Source organism: Bombina bombina, chromosome 2 (assembly GCF_027579735.1).
Source record: "Bombina bombina isolate aBomBom1 chromosome 2, aBomBom1.pri, whole genome shotgun sequence".
In the NCBI taxonomy this organism is placed as follows: Eukaryota; Metazoa; Chordata; class Amphibia; order Anura; family Bombinatoridae; genus Bombina; species Bombina bombina.
This window is the reverse complement of record NC_069500.1, coordinates 778,644,208-778,665,973: the sequence shown is the minus strand read 5'-3', so window position 1 is coordinate 778,665,973 and position 21,766 is coordinate 778,644,208. Positions and strand designations below refer to the sequence as shown.

Genomic DNA, 21,766 nt, shown 5'->3' with positions numbered 1-21,766 from the left:
GAAGGAGACTCTCCTCCTGAGTCCATGATCCCTGAGTCTTCAGGGAATTCCAGACAGCGCCCCAACCTAGCAGGCTGGCGTCTGTTGTTACAATCATCCAATCTGGCCTGCTGAAGGGCATCCCCTTGGACAGATGTGGCCGAGAGAGCCACCATAGAAGAGAATTTCTGGTCTCTTGATCCAGATTCAGCATAGGGGACAAATCTGAGTAATCCCCATTCCACTGACTTAGCATGCACAATTGCAGTGGTCTGAGATGCAGGCGTGCAAAGGGTACTATGTCCATTGCCGCTACCATTAAGCCGATTACCTCCATGCATTGAGCCACTGACGGGTGTGGAATGGAATGAAGGACACGGCAAGCATTTAGGAGTTTTGTTAACCTGTCCTCTGTCAGGTAAATTTTCATTTCTACAGAATCTATAAGAGTCCCTAAGAAGGGAACTCTTGTGAATCCACTGTGGTCATGTACTGACCCTTTTGGATCATGGGTAAGATTGTCCGAATAGTTTCCATTTTGAACGATGGAACTCTTAGGAATTTGTTTAGGATCTTTAAATCCAAGATTGGTCTGAAGGTTCCTTCTTTCTTGGGAACCACAAACAGATTTGAGTAAAACCCTTGTCCGTGTTCCGACCGCGGAACCGGGTGGATCCCAAAAGATCTTGTACACAGCGTAGAAACGCCTCTTTCTTTATCTGGTTTGCTGACAACCTTGAAAGATGAAATCTCCCTTTTGGAGGAGAAGCTTTGAAGTCCAGAAGATATCCCTGAGATATGATCTCTAACGCCCAGGGATCCTGGACATCTCTTGCCCAAGCCTGGGCGAAGAGAGAAAGTCTGCCCCCCACTAGATCCGTTTCCGGATTGGGGGCCCTCACTTCATGCTGTCTTAGGGGCAGCAGCAGGTTTTCTGGCCTGCTTGCCCTTGTTCCAGGTCTGGTTAGGTTTCCAGCCCTGTCTGTAGCGAGCAACAGTTCCTTCCTGTTTTGGAGCGGAGGAAGATGATGCTGCTCCTGCCTTGAAGTTACGAAAGGCACGAAAATTAGACTGTCTAGCCCTTGGTTTGGCTCTGTCTTGAGGCAGGGCATGGCCCTTACCTCCAGTAATGTCAGCGACAATTTCTTTCAAACCGGGCCCGAATAATGTCTGCCCTTTGAAAGGTATGTTAAGCAATTTAGATTTAGAAGTCACATCGGCTGACCAGGATTTAAGCCACAGCGCTCTGCGCGCCTGAATGGCGAATCCGGAGTTCTTAGCCGTAAGCTTAGTTAAGTGTACTACGGCATCAGAAATAAATGAATTAGCTAGCTTAAGGACTCTAAGCTTGTCTATAATTTCATCCAATGGAACTGAGCTAATGGTCTCTTCTAGAGACTCAAACCAGAATGCCGCCGCAGCCGTGACAGGCGCAATGCATGCAAGGGGTTGTAATATAAAACCTTGTTGAGTAAACATTTTCTTAAGGTAACCCTCTAACTTTTTATCCATTGGATCTGAAAAACACAGCTATCCTCCACCGGGATAGTGGTACGCTTAGCCAGAGTAGAAACTGCTCCCTCCACCTTAGGGACCGTCTGCCATAAGTCCCGTGTGGTGGCGTCTATTGGAAACATTTTTCTAAATATAGGAGGGGGGGAAAAGGGTACACCGGGCCTATCCCACTCCTTGGTAATAATCTCTGTAAGCCTCTTAGGTATAGGAAAAACGTCAGTACACACCGGTACCGCATAGTATCTATCCAGCCTACATCATTTCTCTGGGATTGCAACCGTGTTACAATCATTCAGAGCCGCTAATACCTCCCCTAATAATACACGGAGGTTCTCAAGCTTAAATTTAAAATTTGAAATGTCTGAGTCCAGTTTATTTGGATCAGATCCGTCACCCACAGAATGAAGCTCTCCGTCTTCATGTTCTGGCAATTGTGACGCAGTATCAGACATGGCTCTAACATTATCAGCGTACTCTGTTCTCACCCCAGAGTGGTCGCGTTTACCTCTAAGTTCTGGCAATTTAGATAAAACTTCAGTCATAACATTAGCCATGTCTTGCAAAGTGATTTGTAAGGGCCGCCCTGATGTACTTGGCGCCACAATATCACGCACCTCCTGAGCGGGAGATGCAGGTACTGACACGTGAGGAGAGTTAGTCGGCATAACTTCCCCCTCGTTGTCTGGTGAAATTTTCTTGACATGTACAGATTGGCTTTTATTTAAAGTAGCATCAATGCAATTAGTACACAAATTTCTATTGGTCTCCACATTGGCCTTTGAACATATTGCACAAAGAGATTCCTCTGTGTCAGACATGTTTAAACAAACTAGCAATTAGACTAGCAAGCTTGGAAAATACTTTTCAAATAAATTTACAAGCAATATAAAAAACGTTACTGTGCCTTTAAGAAGCACACAAAACTGTCACAGTTGAAATAACAATGAACCGGATTAGTTATAGCAACCAAATTTTCACAGTAAATGCATTAAGTTAGCAAAGGATTGCACCCACTAGCAAATGGATGATTAACCCCTTAATACCAAAAAACGGATAGCAATTGAAAATATAAACGTTTTTATCACAGTCAAAGCACAGTCTCACAGGTCTGCTGTGAGTGATTACCTCCCTCAAAACTAGTTTTGGAGACCCCTGAGCTCTGTAGAGACGTCCTGGATCATGCAGGGAGAAAAAGGCAGACTGTGACTGAATTTCTACTGCGCAATAAAGCGCCAAAATAGGCCCCTCCCACTCATAATACAACAGTGGGGAAGCTCAGTAAACTGATTTAATTCATAACAAACGACAGCCATGTGGAAAATAATGCCCATAAAATTTTTCACCAAGTACCTCAGAGAAAAAAACGATTAACATGCCAGTAAACGTTTTAAATATAAAATTATGAAATGTTATTAAAAAGCCTGCTGCTAGCCGCTCTCACTGCAGAATAGGCTATAAGTTATATGTATACAGTATTTTCTTAGTGAAGTGTCATTCCCCAGAAATACTTCAGTGTAAACATACATACATATCAGCCTGATACCAGTTGCTACTACTGCATTTAAGGCTGTACTTACATTACATCGGTATTAGCAGTATTTTCTCAGTCAATTCCATTCCTTAGAAAATAATATACTGCAACATACCTCCTTGCAGGTGAACCCTGCCCGCTGTCCCCTGTTCTGAAGTTACCTCGCTCCTCAGAATGGCCGAGAACAGCAAATGGATCTTAGTTACGTCCGCTAAGATCATACACAAACTCAGGTAGATTCTTCTTCTAATGCTGCCTGAGAAAAAACCTGAACCATACGGAGCTTGATAAATGGGCCCCTCTGTCTGAATCATGAAATAATTTTTTAGGGTTTGTTTCTTTAAAGTAAATCCTGGCGTTGTCTTACCATTGCATTCCCATAAGGCACCAGTGTCACATTCATTATCTCATTTAACATCAGCCATGTTGGAAAAAGTTGAAAGCAGAGAAAATTACGGCAGCCCCCACACAGACATTCATAATACAACTCCACTTGTACTGCTGGAGCAGATGACTTCTTTTCACCAAGGTGCGTGTAGAATTCCAAGCATTGCTTCTCCACCTGAAAATCAAGACAATTTTTTTTAGTCTTAGGATACATTACTGCCCAAAGGCAAATCTAGCCATTGGTTGCAGTTACACTTCCTACAACATGGGGACATGTTCTCTTATCATTCTTAAAGGGACATTATTCACTGCATTGCAAAAGACCTGCATACAAAATAAATGTTACAGAACAAACTAATTCAACAAAAAATTAAAATCTCCCCTTGTAGAACAGACAACATTAACAAATGTAAAAAAAAAAACTGAAATCAGTTAAAGAGGAAAACAACAAGTATAATCTGCACCACAGTTATGGCTTCAAATAGATGGTGTGCGTCGTATAAATAAGGTTTTGGCACAAGTATTGTGAGGTTTTTAGTCATACTACATACACAAATAGATATACCTGATGAACATTAATAAGTAAAGCCAAGCACTGTTAAAGAGACATTCTTATGTTCTTGAAGAACATCTTATTTAGAAATAAATTCCTTTAATTTACTATATGTGTTTAACCCCTATAACTAAAACAAATAGTAAATACACACTGGAAGGTGTGCTCCTATGCTACTCCATCTGAGGATATATCTGGTGAGCAAATGAGAAGTAAGCATATATGTGTATGCTCCAGTCACTGGCTGTATCCACATCTGGAGTAGAATGAGAATGTTCCAGAAGTGTTCCTTTTGAAGGAGTTAAACACATAGTAAAAGAAAAGGATTGGATTAATAATAAAATGTATATGTTTTTGGGGGCGGTGCCTACAGCCGATGCGGCAGGACATGTTTTTGAAGAGCTCCTGACTTTATATCATATTTTCAATACTAAGCTATTATTTCCTTAGTAGCTTTATATCACAGAAAGTTTACAAGATTCAGGAAAGTATTCCTAAGCTTTGTACCTGACCTATGTTCTTCGGTTCAACTTCCTAGCCATCTAAAGAACTTATAAGCAGCGTGGCCTGTAAGGCCTACTCTTGTGGAGAGAAGCAGCGAAGTTGGGGCAGCCGCACAGTACCCCCCCCAGACTTCTGGGTTACAAGCTCATAACGAAGCACTAATTTTATATCTGCTATACCGTAATAAGAAATCCTGAAATGGGTTAATTCTTCTACATAGCTTTCAGAAGTATCTGCTATACCGTAATCCATCAGCTTACTGATCATGGAGGAACTCTGTCATGCCATTCTGGCTTTATTTGAGGACTTTGAATGCAAACTCTGCAAGACAATGGCGCACTTAACCTTGCCATCACAACTTAGAGATACACAGGCAGTTAGACCACCATTGGGATGTGCTAATAGTGCAGCAGTCACAAGAATTAACTACAATATGTGGAGACCGACACCTCAGCTACCTACTTATCAGGCGCAAGATTCACTTGTGTCGGTGCTTCAAGAACCCTGCATGCGGTCAATGATTGTTCCTGCCCCCGCTCCGGGAATTGCGGCCGACCCCTGGAGACGGGACATGGGTCATTTACATGCTGCACAAGACCGCACGGAGGGAGCGCTGCAGACATTAGTCACGCATTTACATAACTACTGTGACATAAGAGACACCGCACACGAGCAGCCTGGTACTCTTTATAACTTGCCAGATGGACTACTTCAAGAGGAGAGTAGGACCCTTGTTAAATTGGCGCTACAACTTCACAGGTCCTATCGAAGATTATCCATGCGGCAAGCCTTTATTCAAAGTGGTGAATATGTGTCGTTACTTTTTCAGCCGGCCACCTTTTTTATAAATGCTGGAGTATATACTATTGTCAAGAGAGGTGTGGGATAGGTGCTGGGTATATCACCTTGCTCACTGCACGGACGCCCCCGGATCATGGGAACTGGTAGATCATTTTAACCTACTTGTAATTACAGTGAGCTCTTGATTGGATGGCTTGTATTCAGTGACATTACATTTCTAATATGTTTGGCTTACAGGATAGCTATGGATGAACATCTATGTACTGTGACTTATATTGTGTGGCCTCTACTGATAATTTAATCTGGACATATGTTACTTTAGGCTGCTTGTTCAATTTAGCTATTAAGCTTTTTATTATGTGTGATATTCTTCTATTGTATCGTAATATAATCCCATTGCTGACTGCAGATGTTTCACTATTATGTTTTCAACCCATTATTGCATACGACTTTAGTCACTAGGTACTCACTAATTTTAGTTCTTGAGTCACACCCACTTTATGACCCTAATGTCCCTTAATATTGGATAGAGGCTTTGGGTCCCCTTATAGCATTTTATTTACAAGGTATGCTATATTATAAGTGTATTCCTTTGCCCTGAGCACCTTTCCTAGATGATAGGAGGATATTTCATAGAACATATATAGTATGCTCAGGGATCCTTACTCTAGCAATTTTACCGGTTCTCATGCACATGAGGGATGATCATTTTATGGGCCTTGAAAGTTCCAGCTCTACCTCTCTAAGTATTGATATAAAGACTTCATTATTTATTATTATAATTAGATATAGTCCTTTTTACAATAGGAGGTGCAAGATTGCAATATACTACTTTAGTGAATGTTACAATACTGGGTTATCTTACGCAATGTATTAGCACAATATAATTATACTCCACCATGTTAGATTAGAGTTAAGCATATAGCCCTAATGAAACTATATATTAAAATGACTATATATATGTTTTCAGATGAGCTAGATATACCAAATTTGGAACCCTCATACTCAAGTTTTTAGAGTTCCCTCATGACAGCTATGATTTTTTTATTACTGTTTGTTGGATTAACCTTTAAGACTTTATTCTCTGTCATATTCTGATGTTTCAGGTTACGGTTATACATTAGACCTATTTATAGTCCTGAGGGTCCAGGAGTGGCCCTATTTGTTTTATCTTGATTGCTACATTAAGACGCAACTGATTGCTTTGCTTTGAAATCCGTCACCATAGAAAGTTTTTACAGATAGTATTTTATTGTTTATTTTATATGGATAAGATATGGTTCATTATTTAACTACATATTATATACATGAGAAAACTGAGGTTGCATGTTGAGACCCAAGAGCGGCCTCATTTTGACCATTATTGCCCTCTGTATTCTTTTTTTTTTCTTTTTCTTTTTCTACTTTGTTCCAATGCAGGGTCCAAAAGTGGCCCTATATGTAATTTGGAGGGCATAGAGTTATCTTCCGGCATCCCTTTTAGTTACTTCTAATTTTCCACGTCTTTATATGGCTAAGATATATTTATCCATTATGACATGCAGTGTATCTAACCTTGGAAAGGATTGTATGTTTTGACTATTCTGCTGTTTATTTTATGCTTGTAAGCTGGAATTAAACCTCAATAAAAATATTTAAAAAAAAAAAAAAAAATGTATATGTTTTTTGTGTTTTTAGTAAGTGATGAAAAGCCTTTGGCAATTGAAAACAATCACAAACACTATTAAGTGCAGTTGATTTGATATAAAGTGAGTTATATGCTGTCTTCTCATCAACAACAAAAAATATTAGCCTATTATGGCACTCCTTTAAAACAATGACCTTCTTGTCTTCTCTATGTTTCTCTAATTTAAAGGGATATGAAACCTATATATTTTCTTTTGTGATTCAGACAGAGCACACACATTTTTAATTATATTATCAAAGTTGCTTTGTTCCCATGGTATTCTTTGTTCAAGAGATACTTAAGTGTCTGGAGCACTTCATGGCAGGAAGTAGTGCTGCCATCTAGTTCTCTTGCACATGGATAACATTCTTGCACTACTGCTGCCATATAGTGCTCACAGCTGAGCTTACGTTCCTGCTTTTCAACAAAAGAGAACAAATAAAATTAAATAATAGAAGTCAATTTCTTTAAAATTGTATGCTCCATCTGAATCATGAAAGAAAAATAACAAAATTTATGTTTACCTGATAAATTTCTTTCTCTTGTGGTGTATCCAGTCCACGGGTTCTTCCATTACTTGTGGGATATTCTCCTTCCCAACAGGAAGTTGCAAGAGGACATCCACAGCAGAGCTGTCTATATAGCTCCTCCCCTAACCCCCACCTCCAGTCATTCGACCGAAGACAAGTAAGAAAAAGGAGAAACTATAGGGTTTAGTGGTGACTGTAGTTTTAAAAATAAAAACACCTGCCTTAAAGTGACAGGGTGGGCCGTGGACTGGATACACCACAAGAGAAAGAAATTTATCAGGTAAGCATACATTTTGTTTTCTCTTGTAAGGTGTATCCAGTCCACGGGTTCATCCATTACTTGTGGGATACCAATACCAAAGCTTTAGGACACGGATGAAGGGAGGGACAAGGCAGGAACTTAAACGGAAGGCACCACTGCCTGTAAGACCTTTCTCCCAAAAATAGCCTCCGAGGAAGCAAAAGTATCAAATTTGTAGAACTAAGAAAAAGTATGAAGCGAAGACCAAGTCGCCGCCTTACAAATCTGTTCAACAGAGGCCTCATGTTTAAAAGCCCATGTGGAAGCTACCGCTCTAGTAGAATGAGCTGTAATTCTTTCAGGAGGCTGCTGGCCAGCAGTCTCATAAGCTAAACAGATTATGCTTCTCAGCCAAAAAGAAAGAGAAGTTGCCGAAGCCTTTTGGCCTCTCCTCTTTCCAGAATAGACAACAAACAATGCAGATGTTTGACGAAAATCCTTAGTAGCTTGCAAATAAAACTTTAAAGCACCAACCACGTCAAGATTGTGTAACAGACGTTCCTTTTTTGAAGTAGGATTAGGACACAGTGACGGAACAACAATTTCCTGATTGATATTCTTATTAGATACCACCTTAGGAAGAAACCCAGGTTTGGTACGCAAAACTACCTTATCTGCATGGAAGATCAGATACGGGGAATCACACTGTAAGGCAGATAACTCTGAAACTCTTCGAGCCGAAGAGATAGCTACTAGGAACAGAACTTTCCAAGATAAAAGCTTGATATCTATGGAATGCAAAGGTTCAAACGGAACCCCTTGAAGAACTTTAAGAACTAAATTTAAACTCCATGGCGGAGCAACAGGTTTAAACACAGGCCTGATTCTAACCAAAGCCTGACAAAACGCCTGAACGTCTGGAACATCAGCCAGACGCTTGTGCAAAAGAATAGACAGAGCAGAAATCTGTCCCTTTAAGGAACTAGCCGATAATCCCTTTTCCAATCCTTCTTGGAGAAAAGATAATATCCTAGGAATCCTGACCTTACTCCACGAGTAACCCTTGGATTCACACCAATGAAGATATTTACACCATATCTTATGATAGATTTTCCTGGTGACAGGCTTTCGAGCCTGAATCAAGGTATCAATGACCGACTCGGAGACACCACGTTTTGATAAAATCAAGCGTTCAATCTCCAAGCAGTCAGACGCAGAAAAATTAGATTTGGATGTTTGAATGGACCTTGGAGTAGAAGGTCCTGCCTCAGCGGCAGAGTCCATGGTGGAAAGGATGACATGTCCACCAGATCTGCATACCAAGTCCTGCGTGGCCATGCAGGTGCTATCAAAATCACTGAAGCTCTCTCCTGCATGATCTTAGCAATCAGACGAGGGAGGAGAGGAAATGGTGGAAACACATAAGCCAGGCTGAAGGATCAGGGCACTGCTAGAGCATCTATCAGCGTTGCCTGGGGATCCCTTGACCTGGACCCGTAACGAGGAAGCTTGGCATTCTGACGAGACGCCATCAGATCCAGTTCTGGTTTGCCCCATAGTTGAATCAGCTGGGCAAATACCTCCGGATGGAGCTCCCACTCCCCCGGATGAAAAGTCTGCCGACTTAGAAAGTCCGCCTCCCAGTTCTCTACTCCTGGGATATGGATAGCTGAGAGATGGCAAGAGTGAACCTCTGCCCAAAGAATTATCTTGGAAACCTCCATCATTGCCAGGGGACTCCTTGTTCCCCCCTGATGGTTGATATAGGCTACAGTTGTGATATTGTTCGACTGAAATCTGATGAATCTGACCGCAGCTAGCTGAGGCCAAGCCTGAAGAGCATTGAATATCGCTCTGAAGGCTGGCATCTGTCATCACTATAGTCCACTCTGGCCTGCGGAAACTCATTCCCCTGGACAGATGGACCTGAGATAACCACCAGAGAAGAGAATCCCTGGTCTCTTGATCCAGATTTAACAGACAGAGGAGACAAATCTGTGTAGTTGCAGTGGTCTGAGATGTATGCGGGCAAACAGAACTATGTCCATTGCTGCTACCATCAGGCCGATCATTTCCATACACTGAGCCACTGACGGCCGAGAATTGGCTCGAGAAGCTATGGAAGAGCACGGCAAGAAGTTAGAAGCTTTGATATCCTGACTTCTGTCAGAAAATTTTTCATTTCTACTGAATCTATCAGAGTTCCTAGGAAGGAAACTCTTGTGAGAGGGGAGAGTGAACTCTTTTCTCTGTTCACCTTCCACCCGTGAGACCTCAGAAAGGCCAGAACAATGTCCGTATGGGACATGGCGATTTGAAAAGTCGACGCCTGGATCAGGATGTCGTCTAGGTAAGGAGCCACCCCTATGCCCCGCGGCCTTAGAACCGCCAGTAGAGACCCTAGAACCTTCGTAAAGATTCTTGGCGCCATGGCTAATCTGAAGGGAAGAGCCACAAACTGGTAATGCCTGTCTAGGAAGGCGAACCTGAGGAACTGATGATGATCTCGGTGAATCGGAATGTAGAGATAAGCATCCTTTAAGTCCACGGTAGTCATATATTGACCCTCCTGGATCATAGGGAGGATGGTTTGGATTGTCTCCATCTTGAAAGATGGGACCCTGAGAAATTTGTTTAGGATCTTGAGATCCAAGATTGGTCTGAATGTTCCCTCTTTTTTGGGAACTATAAACAGGTTTGAATAGAAACCCTGCCCCTGTTCCTCCTTTGGAACTGGGTGGATCACTCCCATAACCAGTAGGTCTTCAACGCAACGTAAGAATGCCTCTCTCTTTATCTGGTTCGCAGATAGTTGTGAGAGGTGAAATCTCCCCTTTGGAGATGAACCTTTGAATTCCAGAAGATATCCCTGGGAAACAATCTCTAGTGCCCAGGGATCCTGGACGTCTCTTGCCCAAGCCTGAGCGAAGAGAGAAAGTCTGCCCCCTACTAGATCCGTTCCCGGATCAGGGGCTACTCCTTCATGCTGTCTTAGAGGCAGCAGCAGGTTTTTTGGCCTGCTTCCCCTTGTTCCAAGCCTGGTTATGTCTCCAGACTGGTTTGGACTGGGCGAAATTTCCCTCTTGTTTTGCATTAGAGGAAGCTGAAGCTGCGCCACTCTTGAAGTTTCGAAAGGAACGAAAATTATTCTGTTTGGTCCTTAACTTATTGGACCTATCTTGAGGAAGGGCATGACCTTTTCCTCCAGTAATATCAGAAATTATCTCCTTCAGACCAGGCCTGAATAGGGTCTGTCCCTTGAAGGGGATGTTAAGAAGCTTAGACTTTGAAGTAACGTCTGCTGACAAGGACTTAAGCCATAGCGCCCTACGCGCCAGAATGGCAAAACCTGAATTCTTAGCCGTTAGCTTGGTTAAATGAAAAACAGCGTCAGAGATAAAGGAATTAGCTAACTTAAGAGCTTTAATCCTGTCTAAAATAGCATCTAACAGGTCTCCACCTGTAGAGCATCCTCAAGAGACTCGAACCAAAAAGCCGCTGCAGCAGTAACTGGGGCAATGCATGCAAGAGGCTGGAGAATAAAACCTTGATGTATAAAAATTTTCTTAAGGAGACCCTCCAATTTTTTATCCATAGGATCTAGGAAAGCACAACTGTCCTCGACGGGGATAGTTGTACGCTTAGCTAGGGTAGAGACTGCTCCCTCCACCTTAGGGACCGTCTGCCACGAGTCCCGTATGGCGGCATCTATGGGAAACATCTTTTTAAAAGCAGGAGGGGGAGAGAATGGCACACCTGGTCTATCCCATTCCTTAGTAATAATTTCCGAAAACCTCTTAGGGACTGGAAAAACATCAGTGTAAACAGGCACTGCAAAGTATTTGTCCATCTTACACAATTTCTCTGGAACTACAATGGGTTCACAGTCATCCAGAGTTGCTAAAACCTCCCTAAGCAATAAGCGGAGGTGTTCGAGCTTAAATTTAAACGCTGTCATTTCAGAATCAGACTGAAGCAACGCCTTCCCTGAATCTGAAATGTCACCCACAGATAGAAGCTCTCCTGCCTCGGCTTCTGAGTATTGTGAGGGTATATCGGACACAGGTATTAAAGCGTCAGAAAGCTCTGTATTTGTTCTAGCCCCAGAGCTGTCTCGCTTTCCTTGTAACCCTGGCAGTTTGGACAATACCTCTGAGAGGGTAGCATTCATAACTGCTGCCATGTTCTGTAAGGTAAAAGAATTAGACACGCTAGATGTACTTGGCGTCACTTGAGCGGGAGTTATAGGTTCTGACACATGGGGAGAGCTAGATGGCATAATCTCCCTTTTTTCAGTCAGAGAATCCTCTGGAGATAAATCTTTAAGCGCCATAATATGGTCTTTATAGTTTATAGAAATTTCAGTACATTTGGTACACATTCTAAGAGGGGGTTCCACAATGGCTTCCAAACATATTGAACAAGGAGTTTCCTCTATGTCAGACATGTTTAACAGACTAGTAATGAAACAAGCAAGCTTGGAAAACACTTTAATAAATGTGAAACAGCAATTAAACAAAAACGTTACTGTGCCTTTAAGAGAAAAAAACTAGCACTTAAACTGCAAAACAGTGTAAAAATATAGTAAAGTCTTCGAAATTTTTACAGTGTGTGTAAGGGACTAAAGCAACATTGCACCCACTTGCAAATGGATGATTAACCCCTTAGCCCCCAAACCGGATTTAAAAAACGTCAACCACCGGTAAAAGACTGTTAAGCACCTTGCCACAGCTCTGCTGAGGCTCCTACCTGCCCTCAAATACGATTTAGGGAAGAAATAAACCCTCTATAATGGTCCTCAGATGCCAGAGGACTCCTCTAGGGAAGCTGGATGTCTCAGTCTGAAGGAAACTGCGCATCTAGAGCGCGAAAATAGGCCCCTCCCACCATGTACTGGATGTCAGAGGGGCCTTAAGAAAATACTCCTAGGAGTATCTAACTAGCCATGTGGAAAACTAGGCCCCAAGAAAAGACTTATCTCCCTCAGAGAAGAAACGTCCTATTTATGAAACATGAAAACGTTTTGTAACTAAGTAATATGAGTATTAACATGAGTACAGTATTACCCTGTTTTGTAAGCATGATCCCAGTCATTGTTAAATCACTGCATCTAGCTTACCTCAAATACACAAGGCTCTGTCAGCATTTTCTAGAACTTTTATTCATCTCTCTAGAAATAAAAAACATAATTTATGCTTACCTGATAAATTTATTTCTCTTGTAGTGTGTTCAGTCCACGGGTCATCCACTTATGGGATATATTCTCCTTCCCAACAGGAAGTTGCAAGAGGATCACCCAAGCAGAGCTGCTATATAGCTCCTCCCCTCACATGTCATATCCAGTCATTCGACCGAAACAAGACGAGAAAGGAGAAACTATAGGGTGCAGTGGTGACTGGAGTTATAATTTAAAATTTAGAACCTGCCTCAAAAAGACAGGGCGGGCCGTGGACTGAACACACTACAAGAGAAATAAATTTATCAGGTAAGCATAAATTATGTTTTCTCTTGTTAAGTGTGTTCAGTCCACGGGTCATCCATTACTTATGGGATACCAATACCAAAACTAAAGTACACGGATGAAGGGAGGGACAAGGCAGGAACATTAAACAGAAGGAACCACTGCCTGTAGAACCTTTCTCCCAAAAACAGCCTCCGAAGAAGCAAAAGTGTCAAATTTGTAAAATTTGGAAAAAGTATGAAGTGAAGACCAAGTTGCAGCCTTGCAAATCTGTTCAACAGAGGGCTCATTTTTAAAGGCCCAAGTGGAAGCCACAGCTCTAGTGGAATGAGCTGTAATTCTTTCAGGAGGCTGCTGTCCCGCAGTCTCATAGGCTAAACGTATTATGCTACGAAGCCAAAAAGAGAGAGAGGTAGCCGAAGCCTTTTGACCTCTCCTCTGTCCAGAGTAAACGACAAACAGGGAAGAAGTTTGTCGAAAATCTTTAGTTGCCTGTAAGTAGAACTTCAGGGCACGGACCACGTCTAGATTATGCAAAAGACGTTCCTTCTTTGAAGAAGGATTAGGACACAATGATGGAACAACAATCTCTTGATTGATATTCCTGTTAGAAACATCCTTAGGCAAAAACCCAGGTTTAGTACGCAGGACTACCTTGTCTGAATGAAAGATCAGATAAGGAGAATCACAATGTAAGGCAGATAACTCCGAGACTCTTCGAGCCGAGGAAATAGCCATCAAAAACAGAACTTTCCAAGATAAAAGCTTAATATCAATGGAATGAAGGGGTTCAAACGGAACACCCTGAAGAACTTTAAGAACCAAGTTTAAGCTCCACGGAGGAGCAACAGCCTTAAACACAGGCTTAATCCTAGCCAAAGCCTGACAAAAAGCCTGGACGTCTGGATTCCCTGCCAGACGCTTGTGTAAAAGAATAGACAGAGCAGAAATCTGTCCCTTTAGTGAACTAGCGGATAAGCCCTTTTCTAAACCCTCTTGTAGAAAAGCCAATATCCTAGGAATCCTAACCTTACTCCATGAGTAACTCTTGGATTCACACCAATATAAATATTTACGCCATATCTTATGGTAAATTTTTCTGGTAACAGGTTTCCGAGCCTGTATCAATGTATCAATAACCGAATCCGAAAACCCACGCTTTGATAGAATCAAGCGTTCAATCTCCAAGCAGTCAGCCTCAGAGAAATTAGGTTTGGATGGTTGAAAGGACCCTGAATTAGAAGGTCCTGCCTCAGAGGTAGAGACCATGGTGGACAGGACGACATGTCCACTAGGTCTGCATACCAGGTCCTGCGTGGCCACGCAGGCGCTATCAGAATCACCGATGCTATCTCCTGTTTGATCCTGGCAATCATTCGAGGTAGCAACGGAAAAGGTGGAAACACATAAGCTATGTTGAAAACCCAAGGGGCTGCAAGTGCATCTACCAGCACCGCTCCTGGGTCCCTGGACCTGGATCCGTAACAAGGAAGCTTGGCGTTCTGGCGAGATGCCATAAGATCCAGATCCGGTTTGTCCCAACGACGAATCAGTTGAGCAAATACCTCCCGGTGTAGTTCCCACTCCCCAGGATGAAAAGTCTGGCGACTTAGAAAATCCGCTTCCCAGTTCTCCACACCTGGGATGTAGATCGCTGACAGGTGGCAAGAGTGTGACTCTGCCCAGCGAATTATCTTCGAGACTTCCAACATCGCTAGGGAACTCCTGGTTCCCCCTTGATGATTGATGTAAGCCACGGTCGTGATGTTGTCCGACTGAAACCTGATGAACCTCAGTGTTGCTAACTGAGGCCAAGCTAGAAGAGCATTGAATATTGCTCTTAATTCTAGAATGTTGATTGGTAGGAGTTTCTCCTCCTGAGTCCACGATCCCTGAGCCTTGAGGGAGTTCCAGACTGCTCCCCAGCCTAGAAGGCTGGCATCTGTTGTTACAATCGTCCAATCTGGTCTGCGAAAGGTCATTCCTTCGGACAGATGAACCCGTGACAACCACCAGAGAAGAGAATCTCTGGTCTCCTGGTCCAGATTTAGCAAAGGGGACAGATCTGAGTAATCCCCGTTCCACTGACTTAGCATGCATAGTTGCAGCGGTCTGAGATGCAGGCGCGCAAATGGCACTATGTCCATTGCCGCGACCATCAAGCCGATTACTTCCATACACTGAGTTACTGATGGGCTTGGAATGGAGTGAAGGGCACGGCAAGCATTGAGAATCTTTGATAACCTGGACTCCGTCAGGTAAATCTTCATCTCTACAGAATCTATAAGAGTCCCTAGAAAAGGAACCCTTGTGAGCGGTAACAGAGAACTCTTTTCCACGTTCACTTTCCACCCATGCGACCTCAGAAATGCTAGAACTATCTCTGTATGAGACTTTGCATTTTGAAAACTTGACGCTTGAATCAGAATGTCGTCTAGGTACGGAGCCACCGCTATGCCTCGTGGTCTTAGTACAGCCAGAAGTGAGCCCAGAACCTTTGTAAAAATTCTCGGGGCCGTAGCTAACCTGAAGGGAAGAGCTACAAACTGGTAATGCCTGTCTAGAAAGGCAAATCTTAGGTACCGATAATGATCTTTGTGAATCGGTATGTGAAGGTAGGCATCCTTTAAGTCCACTGTGGTCATATATTGACCCTCTTGGATCATGGGCAGGATGGTCCGAATGGTTTCCATCTTGAACGATGGAACCCTTAGGAATTTGTTTAAGATTTTTAAGTCTAAGATTGGTCTGAAGGTTCCCTCTTTTTTGGGAACCACAAATAGATTTGAGTAAAACCCTTGTCCTCGTTCCGTTCGCGGAACTGGGTGGATCACTCCCATCACTAAGAGATCTTGTACACATTGTAGAAATGCCTCTTTCTTTACTAGGTTTGTTGATAACCTTGACAGATGAAACCTCCCTTGTGGAGGAGAAGTTTTGAAATCCAGAAGGTATCCCTGAGATATAATCTCCAACGTCCAGGGATCCTGTACATCTCTTGCCCAGGCCTGGGCGAAGAGAGAAAGTCTGCCCCCCACTAGATCCGTCTCCGGAGAAGGGGCCCTGTCTTCATGCTGTCTTAGGGGCGGAAGTAGGCTTTCTGGCCTGCTTGCCCTTGTTCCATGACTGGTTGCCTTTCCAACCCTGTCTGTAACGAGCAGTAGTTCCTTCCTGTTTTGGAGCGGAGGAAGTTGATGCTGCTCCTGCCTTGAAGTTACGAAAGGCACGAAAATTAGACTGTTTGGCCTTTGATTTGGCCCTGTCCTGAGGAAGGGTGTGGCCCTTACCTCCCGTAATGTCAGCAATAATTTCCTTCAAGCCGGGCCCGAATAAGGTCTGCCCTTTGAAAGGAATGTTAAGTAGTTTAGACTTAGAAGTTACATCTGCTGACCAGGATTTAAGCCATAGCGCCCTGCGCGCCTGTATGGCGAATCCGGAATTTTTAGCCGTAAGTTTGGTTAAATGCACTACAGCATCCGAAACAAACGCATTAGCCAGTTTAAGCGTTCTAACTTTGCTCAAAGTCTCATCCAATGGTGCTGTGCTTCCAGAGACTCAAACCAGAATGCCGCTGCAGCCGTGACAGGCCTTTGATTTGGCCCTGTCCTGAGGAAGGGTGTGGCCCTTACCTCCCGTAATGTCAGCAATAATTTCCTTCAAGCCGGGCCCGAATAAGGTCTGCCCTTTGAAAGGAATGTTAAGTAGTTTAGACTTAGAAGTTACATCTGCTGACCAGGATTTAAGCCATAGCGCCCTGCGTGCCTGTATGGCGAATCCGGAATTTTTAGCCGTAAGTTTGGTTAAATGCACTACAGCATCCGAAACAAACGCATTAGCCAGTTTAAGCGTTCTAACTTTGCTCAAAGTCTCATCCAATGGTGCTGTGCTTCCAGAAACTCAAACCAGAATGCCGCTGCAGCCGTGACAGGCGCAATGCATGCAAGAGGCTGCAATATAAAACCTTGTTGAACAAACATTTTCTTAAGGTAACCCTCTAATTTTTTATCCATTGGATCTGAGAAAGCACAGCTATCCTCCACCGGGATAGTGGTACGCTTGGCTAAAGTAGAAACTGCTCCCTCCACCTTAGGGACCGTCTGCCATAAGTCTCGTGTGGTGGCGTCTATAGGGAACATTTTTCTAAATATCGGAGAAGGGGAAAAGGGCACATCGGGTCTATCCCCCTCCTTACTAATAATTTCTGTAAGCCTTTTTGGTATAGGAAAAACGTCAGTACACACCGGTACCGCATAGTATCTATCCAACCTACATAATTTCTCTGGGATTGCCACCGTGTCGCAATCATTCAGAGCCGCTAACACCTCCCCTAGTAACACGCGGAGGTTCTCAAGCTTAAATTTAAAATTTGAAATTTCTGAATCCGGTCTCCCCGGATCAGAACCGTCACCGACAGAATGAAGCTCACCGTCCTCATGTTCTGCAAATTGTGACGCAGTATCGGACATGGCTCTCGTGTCATCAGCTCGCTCTGTCCTTAACCCAGAGCTATCGCGCTTGCCTCTTAATTCTGGCATATTGTATAATACTTCTTTCATAACATTAGCCATATCATGTAAAGTGATTTGTAAGGGCCTTGATGTACTTGGCGCCTCAATCTTACGCACCTCCCGAGCGGGAGACGCAGGTACTGACACGTGAGGAGAGTTAGACGGCATAACTTCCCCCTCGTTGTCTGGTGATAATTTCTTTATCGGTACAGATTGACTTTTATTCAAAGTAATATCAATACAATTGGTACACATATTTCTATTGGGCTCCACATCGGCTTTTGAACATAATGAACAAGCAGATTCCTCTGTATCAGACATGTTTAAACAGACTAGCAATGAAGCTAACAAGCTTGGAAATCACTTTCAATAAGTTTACAAGCAATAAAAAAAACGCTGCAGCGCTTTTAAAAACACAGTTGAATAACAAAGAAAACTAATTCAGTTATAGTGAACAATTCTTAACGAGAAATGTATTAATTAGCAGAGGATTGCACCCATTAGCAAAAGGATGATTAACCCCTCAATACCCAAAAACGGAAATCAAATTAAGATTTAACGCTTTTATCACAGTCAAACACACTGTCACAGATCTGCTGTGACTGATTACCTCCCTCAAAAACGAATTTTGAAGACCCCTGAGCTCTCTAGAGACGTCCTGGATCAAGGAGGAAGAAACAGGAAGACTGTGCTAGAATTTTAACTGCGCAACAAGGCGCTAAAACAAGGTCCCTCCTACTCATATTACAACAGTGGGAGACCTGATATAACGGTTTCTATGCAGAAAATACGTTAGCCATGTGGAAAAAAATCATGCCCAAAAAGATTTATCACCAAGTACCTCACAAAACGAATAACATGCCAGTAAACGTTTTAAAAACAACATTTTAGGGGATGCTTGCGGGCGGCGGCCATGATGGCAGCATATTTCAGGGGCTGAAGAGCTGGATTGATATTTCCATTGCATATCATCTGACTACGGCATCACCTACGATCGAAAGTGTTATATATCTAAATCATAGATCCTACTGATCAGTTTGACCTAAAAAGTGGAGCTAACTTCTTCCCTGTTATACTGGAACGGTGAGGTACGCAGAGGCGGCCCAGAACCAGGCCCGACCGTCACCTAACCCCCCCCGGCGATCCGGGTACAACAGCTTACTAAGCTGTCCTTCTCTAAACACTGCGCTATGGCACTCAATATTTGCCTAACAGAAGCTGCATTTATCTCCTTACTGGAAGAACATTTTCAGAAACTGTCCTCCTTAATATCCAGTGGGCTCAGCACTCGACCTCAGTCCGCCCCACAAGAAGATGAGGACCGACTTTCTTTGGCACCTCCGGAGGTCTTGCTAAGAGCTGAGATATCCCTTCCGCCCTCTCACACCGTAACTAACTTACCTGCCCCTCCGGTTAAAGTTACGATCGGAACATTGCCACTGAGGTTGTGGCCTAAAGGGGGCCGTATACCTCGGAGGACCGGGCGTGGGAGAAGATGGCGGCGAAAATCAAACCAGGTCTCCCTAACACTCCTCTCACCACACAGCCGATATAAAGGGCCTGATCCGCTAGGTGGAGATATGTCTAGGTGGGCTTTCCTTGCTTCCAGAGACCCGTATACTGTGAGTAGGATCAGCTTAGCTGCAGTAGAGGGTCTGAGCGCTGGAAGTGCTTCATTAAGCTCCATTGGGCTACGAAACCCCACTGTCTATCAGGCCATATGGAATCCAACCCCACCGGCGGGTTGTGTGCAATTTCTGGGACATACTGGTATAGGCTGACTCTGTGGAGCAATTTCCCATCACCGTTAATGTTTACATCTGAAAATGAGCGGTGCTGGGGATGTACTGTCATTTCGGATCATGATGCTGAATTGGATGACTAGACTGCCGGAGGTGTTTGACTGTGTCCCCCTCCGCCATATTATCCGGCTATGTTACTTAATTAGATATAAAGGGATTATACACCTACCACAGGTATCAAGATAATGAACATTTAACAGGAGTTCCAGTCTGGAGTCTTTTGTAATGATGAAGTCCCTTCTGATTATCTAAGAGACCCCTAGGAATAATGACCCCTGTTTATTTGTTAACTTAACTCTCCAACGCTGTTTTACCTAGCTTCGAACATACAGGGAGTGCAGAATTATTAGGCAAGTTGTATTTTTGAGGATTAATTTTATTATTGAACAACAACCATGTTCTCAATGAACCCAAAAAACTCATTAATATCAAAGCTGAATATTTTTGGAAGTAGTTTTTAGTTTGTTTTTAGTTATAGCTATTTTAGGGGGATATCTGTGTGTGCAGGTGACTATTACTGTGCATAATTATTAGGCAACTTAACAAAAAACAAATATATACCCATTTCAATTATTTATTTTTACCAGTGAAACCAATATAACATCTCAACATTCACAAATATACATTTCTGACATTCAAAAACAAAACAAAAACAAATCAGTGACCAATATAGCCACCTTTCTTTGCAAGGACACTCAAAAGCCTGCCATCCATGGATTCTGTCAGTGTTTTGATCTGTTCACCATCAACATTGCGTGCAGCAGCAACCACAGCCTCCCAGACACTGTTCAGAGAGGTGTACTGTTTTCCCTCCTTGTAAATCTCACATTTGATGATGGACCACAGGTTCTCAATGGGGTTCAGATCAGGTGAACAAGGAGGCCATGTCATTAGATTTTCTTCTTTTATACCCTTTCTTGCCAGCCACGCTGTGGAGTACTTGGACGCGTGTGATGGAGCATTGTCCTGCATGAAAATCATGTTTTTCTTGAAGGATGCAGACTTCTTCCTGTACCACTGCTTGAAGAACGTGTCTTCCAGAAACTGGCAGTAGGACTGGGAGTTGAGCTTGACTCCATCCTCAACCCGAAAAGGCCCCACAAGCTCATCTTTGATGATACCAGCCCAAACCAGTACTCCACCTCCACCTTGCTGGCGTCTGAGTCGGACTGGAGCTCTCTGCCCTTTACCAATCCAGCCACGGGCCCATCCATCTGGCCCATCAAGACTCACTCTCATTTCATCAGTCCATAAAACCTTAGAAAAATCAGTCTTGAGATATTTCTTGGCCCAGTCTTGACGTTTCAGCTTGTGTGTCTTGTTCAGTGGTGGTCGTCTTTCAGCCTTTCTTACCTTGGCCATGTCTCTGAGTATTGCACACCTTGTGCTTTTGGGCACTCCAGTGATGTTGCAGCTCTGAAATATGGCAAAACTGGTGGCAAGTGGCATCTTGGCAGCTGCACGCTTGACTTTTCTCAGTTCATGGGCAGTTATTTTGCGCCTTCGTTTTTCCACACGCTTCTTGCGACCCTGTTGACTATTTTGAATGAAACGCTTGATTGTTCGATGATCACGCTTCAGAAGCTTTGCAATTTTAAGAGTGCTGCATCCCTCTGCAAGATATCTCACTATTTTTGACTTTTCTGAGCCTGTCAAGTCCTTCTTTTGACCCATTTTGCCAAAGGAAAGGAAGTTGCTTAATATTATGCACACCTGATATAGGGTGTTGATGTCATTAGACCACACCCCTTCTCATTACAGAGATGCACATCACCTAATATGCTTAATTGGTAGTAGGCTTTCGAGCCTATACAGCTTGGAGTAAGACAACATGCATAAAGAGGATGATGTGGTCAAAATACTCATTTGCCTAATAATTCTGCACACAGTGTAAGTGATGTTGCCCTCCTTAAAGCTTTAATGTTTGGTTTAATCTGACTCCTTAGATAGAATGGGTATAATCAAAGTCCAAATCAGAGACTAGTTTTTACACTGAATAGTATTGTTGCATCTTTGGATCTCTCACATGAATATCGATGTACATTCTAACATACCATAAAGCTAAGCTGTTTCCATCTAGTTTAATATATTCCCATACGGAGTATTGAGTAGGGGTAACACTGAATATAATTTTCATGTCATTACCAGCTATTTATTTTATATGACTGCCAAAAATTTTCCTGCCAGCATAATTCAATTTACTATGTGGGTTTAGTTGGTGATATGCCTCTTTTTATATCCTTAGAAATAACCACATGAGGTATAAAGCTGTACAGTGTTTATTTTTA

General features: G+C 43.0%; 1 protein-coding gene across 1 annotated transcript in view; it reads right to left on the bottom strand.

Moving 5' to 3' along the window:
• IFI30 (IFI30 lysosomal thiol reductase) overlaps positions 1-21,766 on the bottom strand; it is a 71,196-nt gene that overhangs the window by 29,463 nt on the left and 19,967 nt on the right. Inside the window, exon 2 of the mRNA XM_053702940.1 lies at positions 3,393-3,587. Within this exon, the coding sequence (XP_053558915.1) occupies positions 3,393-3,587 (195 nt within the window). The remainder of the gene's footprint in view (positions 1-3,392; positions 3,588-21,766) is intronic.